Source organism: Triticum urartu, chromosome 3A (assembly GCF_056163025.1).
Source record: "Triticum urartu cultivar PI428250 chromosome 3A, HENAU_Tu73, whole genome shotgun sequence".
NCBI lineage: Eukaryota > Viridiplantae > Streptophyta > Magnoliopsida > Poales > Poaceae > Triticum > Triticum urartu.
The window spans coordinates 501,604,017-501,614,936 of NC_141875.1; the positions used below are offsets into that span (position 1 = coordinate 501,604,017).

The 10,920-nt window shown below is 46.0% G+C and overlaps 1 protein-coding gene across 4 annotated transcripts; it reads left to right on the top strand.

Moving 5' to 3' along the window:
- Positions 1-2,004: 2,004 nt before the first annotated feature.
- On the top strand, positions 2,005-4,670 carry LOC125548570 (8-amino-7-oxononanoate synthase). Of its 4 annotated transcripts, XM_087547477.1 has the most exons (11): positions 2,006-2,276; positions 2,400-2,515; positions 2,614-2,721; positions 2,812-3,050; positions 3,165-3,206; positions 3,348-3,435; positions 3,522-3,655; positions 3,879-3,967; positions 4,067-4,217; positions 4,319-4,387; positions 4,490-4,670. In XM_087547477.1, the coding sequence occupies exons 1-11, from the start codon at positions 2,075-2,077 to the stop codon at positions 4,611-4,613; spliced, it is 1,362 nt and encodes a 453-aa protein (XP_087403603.1). In that variant the 5' UTR covers positions 2,006-2,074; the 3' UTR covers positions 4,614-4,670. The 4 variants fall into 4 exon arrangements, 3 of the variants coding, with proteins under 3 accessions (XP_087403605.1, XP_087403603.1, XP_087403604.1); XM_087547479.1 differs by having other exon boundaries at positions 2,005-2,276; positions 2,614-3,050; XR_007301124.2 differs by having other exon boundaries at positions 4,053-4,217; positions 4,319-4,670.
- The last annotated feature ends 6,250 nt before the right edge of the window (positions 4,671-10,920 follow it).

The following is a 10,920-nucleotide window of genomic DNA, read 5'->3' on the forward strand; positions in this document are numbered from 1 at the left end:
ACATTATATCAATGAACTGGAGCTAGTTCTATGTCACCCTAGGTTATGACTGTTACATGATGAACCGCATCCGGCATAATTCTCCATCACCGATCCATTGCCTACGAGCTTTCCATATATTGTTCTCCGCTTATTTACTTTTTCGTTGCTATTGCTATCATCACTACAAAATACCAAAAACATTAATTTTACTACCGTTACCTTTTGTTACCGTTATCACTACTATCATATTACTTTGCTGCAGATATTAAGTTTCCAGGTGTGGTTGAATTGGCAACTCAACTACTAATACTTGAGAGTATTCTTTGGCTCCTCTTGTGTCGAATCAATAAATTTGGTTTGAATACTCTACCCTCGAAAACTGTTGCGATCCCCTATACTTGTGGGTTATCAGGAGGGGGGATCGAGCTTCAAGAAATTGTGAACGGTCTTATCAATACACAACTGTAAATTCCTTAGGAATTTCTATTGCGCCATCACTGTAGGACCTGGGTTTAAGCTTTCCCCAACCCCTTTTCATCAATGGACTCCTGACGTCTACGAAGGAGTATGGTTCGTTCGACAAATTCCTACCTCTATATCTATCTCTGAGGTGTTTGGGTTTTGGCCTGAACTTGGTTAAAATAAAAGGAAATTGTCTTTTTAAAAAACTAATACACCTTACATTTTGGAACTGAAGAAATATTTGGTTTGGCGAGTGGGGAGATGATGGAGTGTGTTTTCTCTTTATTTATAATGCAATGTTTTAGTGGGCTTTTCGTGGTGTGATTATGTGTTATCTGCTAATGAATTCATATTTATGTGGAAAAGTTTTCTGCGTCGGTGACTACATGTACTATAGTAGTGCTACGGTATCGTAGAAGCTTTTTTTTTATAGATGGTGGGAAGGTGCACGGGGTTGATATGTTTTTATGCTGCCAATTGATTTGAAAAAAGTTGACCAGTCAAAATGTGAACCAAATCCAAAATTTTGTACCCCAATCAAAATGGAAGAGCTTAAAGTTAGGAAGCATCGTGAATTAAAAGAATTGAATGAGAGTGCTCACTGAGAAATTGTCCACCCGATCGAAATCCGGTGGCCAAAATTTAAAATTGGAGACCTCAATTGATTGTTAGGCATTAAAAACTAGGAAGCTTACCGAAAAATGTTTTCATTATGCTTTATAAATAAAGCAAATCACCACAGCCACAAGGTACAACAAGGTTCACACACATAGTAGCAGCACGACAGATAGTACAAAAGGGTTCTGCTGAGAACACAGCTCAACAAGCCCAAAAAATAAAAATAAAAAAAGACAAAGCGGACGAGCCGCAACAAGGAAACTAGTCCGGCTCAGGTGGTGACGGAGGAAGCGGCGACGTCAAGCGAAGAGCCATCGCATGAAGGTCAGCAATTAGGGAGCTTAAGTCTTTGGCTAGCTTAATAACAAGAGGCTATTACACCTGAATGTGTCTTCTTATCGTCTTGTAGGGACTTTGGAATTGCAGGAATGCTCTGTCTTCACTAATCAATTTCTCTCAACATGCAATCATTTAAATCCTCACAAAAGAAAATGCAATCATTTATAGAGAAAAACACCTTAACATGCGAACATTCATGAAAAAATTCGGGTGTTGCTAATAGTGTATGCATCCAAACATATATGCATGACAACGTGCAAATGGTGCATACATCCAAACATGCATGGCAAAGCCCGAATCTGCGAGGAGCCAGCAAAATTCGGGTGTTTTAGCTGCCGCCAACAACCGGTTTGTGCTTGGCCACAAAACACACCAATGCGGATTAGACAGCCCCTTCTATTTACAAGCAAAAATCCAAAGTGCAACAATCGAATTGATAGGACCATTCATGATTCATCACATATCCGAATCAGAGAAATATGAGAGCGCTCCTCTCGCCCATTCGGATCCAATCCAATGCTGCATGCATGCAATTTCCACCCTGTCTCAAGGTGTCAGCTAGCGCACTGCACCATACCATACACGCTACAAATACAGCTTTGTCCGTCTCCTCCTGCCTCTCCTCTCATCCACGCCCCCTCGCCATCCGTGCCGAGCGACGGAACGAGACGAAATGGCGCAGTGGGACGCGCTTGTGGATGGCGCGCTCGCGAGCCTGGCCGCTCGGAGACTGCTGTTCAACACGCGCCTCATCGCCCTCGCGCCGCCGCCGCCGGCGCCCTCCGAAACCAGCTTCGCCGGACCGGGCCCCTGGGACCGCGCCACCGTCGAGATCCAGGTCGACCGCACCTCCATCCAACAATGGCTCGCCGCAAGTCAGTGCCCGTATACCTCTGCCTCTCAGCCGTGCAGGAAAATGCATGCCACACTTTTTGCTTGCTTCGAACCATACTAAATGAACGGGTTACGTACGTCGTACATGCGTTTGTTCTGGTTAGATGGCGAGGTGAGCAGCCAAGAAGACGACGAGGCGAGCCGGGAGCTGATCCTCTTCTCCGGGAACGACTACATGTGCCTCAGCTCGCATCCGGCAGTCCGCGAGGCTGCAGTCAAGGTTCTTACTATTTCATTTGCTATTAGGACTGTAGCAGTACGTACTCTGAACAAGCTACCTGCCTGGCAACTCTAATTTGTGCATGCTATGCTTGTCAGGCAGCTCAAGAGTATGGCATGGGGCCGAGAGGCTCTTCGTTGATCTGCGGGTACACTACTTATCACAAACTGGTCGAGGAGTCGCTGGCGAAACTGCAGAAAAAAGAGGTACAGCACGAAACAAAACAGATATTATTACGCTGTTTTATTAAGTGTTTTCTTCACCTTTACATCGATCGATTTTGGTCACTTCTACAGGATTGCCTTCTTTGCCCCACCGGATTCTCCGCAAACACGGCCTTGATGACCGCACTGGGCAGCATCAGCTCTCTTCTGGCCGCTGGGAGGAAACCCGCAGAGGATGAGAGGATCGCGATTTTCTCAGACGCGCTGAACCATGCCTCCACCATTGACGGGATCCGCCTCGTGGAGAGGCAGCACCAAGCAGTGGCCTTCGTCTACAAGCACTGCGACATGTCGCACCTTGATTTCCTGCTGTATGCATGCGTCTTCTCTCCTTTAATTCCATCACCTGGCAGTATGCAGTAGATGCAACATATATATACATACATATTTAGCCACGCCTCGATTTTGTGTATCGTTACGTACAGGTCCAGTTGCCCGATGGAAAAGAAAGTTGTTGTCACGGACAGGCAAGTAACCTGCCACTGAATAAGTACTGTTGATATCTCCGTCAGTATTTACACCTACTAGTTCTTGCTTGTTCATACACATGCATATTGTGAGGGTACTACTGAACTTAAGCCATCTTTTTAATTACAATGTGCGCGCAGTCTGTTCAGCATGGATGGGGATTTTGCTCCGTTGCCTCAACTAGTCAAATTACGCAACAAATATGGATTTTTGTTGGTCGTCGATGATGTTAGTATTCATTTTATCCTCTCGGTTCTTAAATTTTTCCAATCTTTCTATTGACAAATAATGGTTATCACTATTGCGTTTTCAAGGCACATGGAACGCTTCTTTGCGGCGAGAACGGTGGTGGCATACCTGAGCTGTTTGGATGTGAAGATGACATTGACATATGTGTTGGCTCCTTAAGCAAGGGAGTCGGTTGCCAGGGTGGTTTCATAGCATGCAGGTAATATATGTTATCTATACTGTACTCTTTAAGCACGTTGTGTACAGATGGATAGGAAACATGCTTATCATCACCAAGAGTAATGCTGCAAATTAGGTTATGCCATACAACTGCAAAATTAGGATTGTAACTGACACCCGATTTTCTCAAAAATATTTATCTAGACCCGACTCTTATGGTCTGAGCCTTACGACTAACTGTTTGCATTGTGGTGATCGGGCAGCACTAGATGGAAGAGGCTGATTCTATCGCGAGGCCGCTCATTCATATTTTCGACAGCCTTGCCGGTGCCCGTGGTTGCTTCTGTGCATGGTACTGTTTGCCGATTTTCCATGCTTACTGAACTCAACTGAACTGAGCATCCACCATCAGTTTTCCTTTTAACATGAGAGAATAGCAACCATGATTCAGCTGCAATCCACGTCTCGAGGAAGGAGAGATGGCGAAGGTCGGTCGTCTGGGAGCACGTGCAGTATTTCGCTTCTCTGACCAAACTCAAGGTAACCAGCCCCATCATCGTCATCCTCGTCGGAAGCGAGGAGGCGGCGGTCAAGGCTCACAGGTTCCATCTCCCGCCGATGTTTTCCTACCATTTGCCTTCATCGATGTGTGCTCCGCTTCATGTTTCTCGATCATGCTTCCCGTGTTTGAAACTCCATGCAGGCATCTTCTGAGATCTGGATTTCTCGTCCAGCCAATCAGACCGCCCGTGGTGCCACCCAACTCAAGCAGGTTTCAAATTTCGCCTTTTTCCCTTGGCAAATATACTGTATGTGAACCAGATAGGCAGAGTCTATTTCAAGAGAAATTGACTGATTGTTGAACTACTGGTAGGTTGCGAATTACTCTTAGCTCAGCTCATACCTCGGATGACATCAGAAGGCTTGTTGACGCGCTCGCTCCCTGGCTCCCGGCTCAACATGCTGAGCAGGGTTACGCTTCAGTTTCAAGATTATAATTATAAGCAACGGACCACTATTCATGATATAATAAAGATATAATCGTGTCACCACTATATATGTTTTATGCTATTCGAATTATGTGTATTGTGTAACACGGGGTGATATAATTGGTTTGATGCCCAAAATTGGCTTACCAATATTTGGTGTTGTGCCAAATATTGTCTACTATTGGTTGATTATCAAGTTGTCTTGCCTCCTCCCCCTCTAACCCCTGCGCCGCCACCCCCGCGGGCGGCTCGGGTGGCGCCGCCGTCCCCCGCCTCTAACCCCCTCCCCTCGCCCCCCCCCCCCCCCCCCCCGCCGCCGCCGGCCAGATCCGCCAGGGCAAAGCCCCTGCGGTGGCTGGCGGCGCTGTGGCGGTGGCTCCGGTCGGCGTCCTGGCGGCTGCAGCCCGCAACGTGCCGGCTGCGTGCCCGTGGCCGCGTCCTGGACCAGATCTGGGCGTCGGTGGGCTGCGGGCGGCTCGGGAGGACCTCTGTCTGTCTTCTCCAGCTCCGGTTGGTTCTCTCGGGGCGGATGGTGGCGGTGGAGCTGAGGCTTCGGGTGGTCGCGTGCCCGGCCTGGTCTCATGGCTGGATTCCGGCAGGCGGCGCGGGGTGGGGCAGTGACCCGTCTTGGTTGCTGCTCCGGCCATGGGCGGCCGCGGTGTTGTATGGTCCAGCGGCGACCGTCCGGCGGCGCGGCGGCTACATGGTGGTTCGGCGGCTCTGCCCGCGGCGACGGCTGGCTTTTCTCCGGCGTCGGCTCGTTTGCGGTCGGACCGTGTCGACCTTTGCATCATCTCCTCGTCGTCCGGGCTCTACTTCTGTCGAAGGGCTGGCCTTCTCCCAGTTGCGGTCTGTTGGAAATATGCCCTAGAGGCAATAATAAATTGGTTATTATTATATTTCCTTGTTCATGATAATCATTTATTATCCATGCTAGAATTGTATTGATAGGAAACTCAGATACATGTGTGGATACATAGACAACACCATGTCCCTAGTAAGCCTCTAGTTAACGAGCTCGTTGATCAATAGATGGTTACGGTTTCCTGACCATGGACATTGGATGTCGTTGATAACGGGATCACATCATTAGGAGAATGATGTGATGGACAAGACCCAATCCTAAGCCTAGCACAAAGATCGTGTAGTTTGTATGCTAAAGCTTTTCTAAATGTCAAGTATCATTTCCTTAGACCATGAGATTGTGCAACTCCTGGATACCGTAGGAATGCTTTGGGTGTGCCAAACGTACAAGTAACTGGGTGGCTATAAAGGTGCACTACAGGTATCTCCGAAAGTGTCTGTTGTTTTGGCACGAATCGAGACTGGGATTTGTCACTCCGTGTGACGGAGAGGTATCTCTGGGCCCACTCGGTAGGACATCATCATAATGTGCACAATGTGACCAAGGAGTTGATCATGGGATGATGTGTTACGAAACGAGTAAAGAGACTTGCCGGTAACGAGATTGAACAAGGTATCGGGATACCGACGATCGAATCTCGGGCAAGTACAATACCGCTGGACAAAGGGAATTGAATACGGGATTGATTGAATCCTCGACATCGTGGTTCATCCGATGAGATCATCGTGGAACATATGGGAGCCAACATGGGTATCCAGATCCCAATGTTGGTTATTGACCGGAGAGTCGTCTCGGTCATGTCTGCGTGTCTCCCGAACCCGTAGGGTCTACACACTTAAGGTTCGGTGACGCTAGGGTTGTAGAGATATTAGTATGCGGTAACCCAAAAGTTGTTCGGAGTCCCGGATGAGATCCCGGACGTCACAAGGAGTTCCAGAATGGTCCGGAGGTAAATATTTATATATGGGAAGTCCTATTTTGGCCACCGGAAAATGTTCGGGATTTTTCGGTATTGTACCGGGAAGGTTCTAGAAGGTTCCGGAGTGGGGCTCACCTGCATGGGGGGACCCACATGAACGTGGGTAGTGGGGGCAAGGCCCCACACCCCTGGTCAAGGAGCACCAAGATCCCCCCTTAGAAGGAATAAGATCATATCCCGAAGGGATAAGATCAAGATCCCTAAAAAGGGGGATAACAATCGGTGGGGAAGGGAAATGATGGGATTTCTTTCCCCCACCTTTGCCAACGCCCCAATGGACTTGGAGGGCAAGAAACCAGCCCCTCCACCCCTATATATAGTGGGGAGGCGCATGGGAGCCACACCCTAGCCCCTGGCGCCTCCCTCTCCCCTCGTAACACCTCTCCCTCTCGCTCAGCTTGGCGAAGCCCTACCGAGATCCCCGCTGCTTCCACCACCATGCCGTCGTGCTGCTGGATCTCCATCAACCTCTCCTTCCCCCTTGCTGGATCAAGAAGGAGGAGACGTCTTCCCCAACCGTACGTGTGTTGAACGCGGAGGTGCCATCCGTTCGGCGCTCGGTCATCGGTGATTTGGATCACGACGAGTACGACTCCATCAACCCCGTTCTCTTGAACGCTTCCGCTCGCGATCTACAAGGGTATGTAGATGCACTCCCCTTCCCCTCGTTGCTAGATTACTCCATAGATTGATCTTGGTGATGCGTAGAAAATTTTAAATTTCTGCTACGATCCCCAACAGTGGCATCATGAGCAAGGTCTATGCGTAGTTTCTATGCACGAGTAGAACACAAAGTAGTTGTGGGCGTCGATTTTGTCAATTTACTTGCCGTTACTAGTCTTATCTTGATTTGGCGGCATCGTGGGATGAAGCGGCCCGGACCGACCTTACACGTACACTTACGTGAGACAGGTTCCACCGACTGACATGCACTAGTTGCATAAGGTGGCTAGCGGGTGTCTATCTCTCCCACTTTAGTCGGATCGGATTCGGTGAAAAGGGTCCTTATGAAGGGTAAATAGAAATTGGCATATCACGTTGTGGTTTTTGCGTAGGTAAGAAACGTTCTTGCTAAGAAACCTATAGCCACCACGTAAAAATTTGCAACAACAATTAGAGGACGTCTAACTTGTTTTTGCAGCATATGCCGTGTGATGTGATATGGCCAAAAGGATGTGATGAATGATATATGTGATGTATGAGATTGATCATGTTCTTGTAATAGGAATCACGACTTGCATGTCAATGAGTATGACAACCGGCAGGAGCCATAGGAGTTGTCTTAATTTATTTATGACCTGCGTGTCAACATAAACGTCATGTATTTACTTTACTTTATTGCTAAACCGTTAGCCATAGTAGTAGAAGTAATAGATGATGAGACAACTTCATGAAGACACGATGATGGAGATCATGATGATGGAGATCATGGTGTCATGCCGGTGACGAGGATGATCATGGCGCCCCGAAGATGGAGATCAAAAGGAGCAAAATAATATTGGCCATATCATGTCACTACTTGATTGCATGTGATGTTTATCATGTTTTACATCTTATTTGCTTAGAACGACGGTAGTTAAAATAAGATGATCCCTCGCAATAATTTCAAGAAAAGTGTTCCCCCTAACTGTGCACCGTTGCAAAGGTTCGTTGTTTCGAAGCACCACGTGATGATCGGGTGTGATAGACTCTAACATTCGAATACAACAGGTGTAAGCCAGATTTACACACGCAATACACTTAGGTTGACTTGACGAGCCTAGCATGTACAGACATGGCCTCGGAACGCGGAAGACCGAAAGGTCGAACATGAGTCGTATAGAAGATACGATCAACATGAAGATGTTCACCGATGATGACTAGTCCGTCTCACGTGATGATCGGACATGGCCTAGTTGACTCGGATCATGTATCACTTAGATGACTAGAGGGATGTCTATCTAAGTGGGAGTTCATTAAATAATCAGATGAACTTAATTATCATGAACATAGTCAAATGGACTTTACATATTATGTCATAGCTTACGCTTTAATTCTACTGTTTTAGATATGTTCCTAGAGAAAATTTAGTTGAAAGTTGATAGTAGCAATTATGCGGACTGGGTCCGTAAATAGAGGATTGTCCTCATTGCTGCGCAGAAGGATTATGTCCTTAATGCACCGCTCAGTGAGCTGACACGTTTTGATGACTACATGATAGTTCAGTGTGTAATGCTAAATGGTTTAGAATTGAGGCACCAAAGACGTTTTTTTGTAAACATCGCAGAACATATGAGATGTTCCAAGGACTGAAATTGGGATTTCAGGCTAGTGCCCACGTCAAGAGGTATGAGACCTTTGACAAGTTTCTTAAGCCTGCACACTAAGGAGAAAAGCTCAATCGCTGAGCATGTGCTCAGATTGTATGAGTACTACAATCGCCTGAATCGAGTGGGAGTTGATCTTGCAGATGAGATAGTGATGGTTCTCCAAAGTCACTGCCACCAAGCTACTAGAGCTTCGTGATGAACTATAACTTATCAGGGATAGATATGATGATCCTTGAGCTATTCGCGACACCGCGAAAGTAGAAATCAAATAGGAGCATCAATTTTTGATGGTTAGTAAAACCACTAGTTTCAAGAAGGGCAAGGGCAAGAAAGGGATACTTCATGAAACGACAAATCAGTTGCTGCTCTAGTGAAGAAACCCAAAGTTGAACCCAAGCCCGAGACTAAGTGCTTCTATAATAAGGGGAACGGTCACTGAAGCAGAACCACCCTAGATACTTGGTAGATGATAAGGCTGGCAAGGTTGAAAAAAGTATGTATTGGACATGCATTATATTAAATGTGTACTTTACTAGTACTCCTAGTAGCAGCAGGGTATTAGATACCGGTTCGGTTGCTAAGTGTTGGTAACTCGAAATGAAAGGCTACGGAATAAACGGAGACTAGTCAAAGGTGAGACGATGATATGTGTTGGAAGTGTTTCCAAGGTTGATGTGATCAAGCATCGCACGCTCCTTTTACCATCGGGATTGGTGTTAAACCTAAAAATTGTTATTTGGTGTTTGCGTTGAGCATAGACATGATTGGATTATGTTTATCGCAATACGGTTATTCATTTAAGGAGAATAATGGTTACTCTGTTTATTTGAATAATACCTTCAATGGTCTTGCACCTAAAATGAATGGTTTATCGAATCCCGATCGTAGTGATACACATGTTCATGCCAAAAGATATAAGATAGTAATGATAGTACCACATACTTGTGGCACTGCAATTTTAGTCACAATGGTATAAAACGCATGAAGAAGCTCCATGTTGATGGATCTTTGGACTCGCTTGATTTTGAATCACTTGAGACATGCAAATCATACCACATGAGCAAGATGACTGAAAGGCCTCGTTTTCAGTAAGATGGAACAAGAAAGCAACTTGTTGGAAGTAATACATCTTGATGTGTGCAGTCCAATGAGTGCTGAGGCATGTAGTGGATATCGTTATATTCTTACTTCGCAGATGATTTGAGTAGATGCTAAGTATATTTACTTGATGAATCACGAGGCTGAATTATTGAAAGGTTCAAGTAATTTCAGGGTGAAGTTGAAGATCGTCGTGACAAGAGGATAAAATATCTATGATATGATCATAGAGAGGAATATCTGAATTACGAGTTTGGCACAGAATTAAGACATTGTGGAAATTGTTTCACAACTAATACAGCCTGGAACACCATAGTGTGATGGTGTGTCCGAACATCATAACTGCACCCTATTGGATAGGATGCATACCATGATGTCTCTTATCGAATTACCACGATAGTTTATGGGTTAGGCATTAGAGACAACCACATTCACTTTAAATAGGGCACCACGTAATTCCGATGAGATGACACCGTATGAACTATGGTTTAGAGAAACCTAAGCTGTCATTTGTTAAAAGGTTTGGGGCTGCGACGCTTATGTGAAAAAGTTCCAGGCTGATAAGCTCGAACCCAAAGCGAATAAATGCATCTTCATAGGACACCCAAAACAGTTGGGTATACCTCCTGTCTTAGATCCGAAAGCAATAAGGGATTGTTTCTAGAATCGGGTCCTTTCTCGAGGAAAATTTTCTCTCGAAAGAATTGAGTGGGAGGATGGTGGAGACTTGATGAGGTTATTGAACCGTCACTTCAACTAGTGTGTGGCAGGGCACAGGGAGTTGTTCCTGTGGCACCTACACCAATTGAAGTGGAAGCTTATGATAGTGATCATGAAACTTTGGATCAAGTCACTACCAAACCTCGTAGGATGACAAGGATGCGTACTACTTCAGAGTGGTACGTAATCTTGTCTTGGAAGTCATGTTGCTAGACAACAATGAACCTATGAGCTATGGAGAAGCGATGGTGGGCCCGGATTCCAAAAATGGCTCGAGGCCATAAAATCCGAGAGAGGATCCATATATGAAAACAAAGTATAGACTTTGGAAGAACTACTTGATGG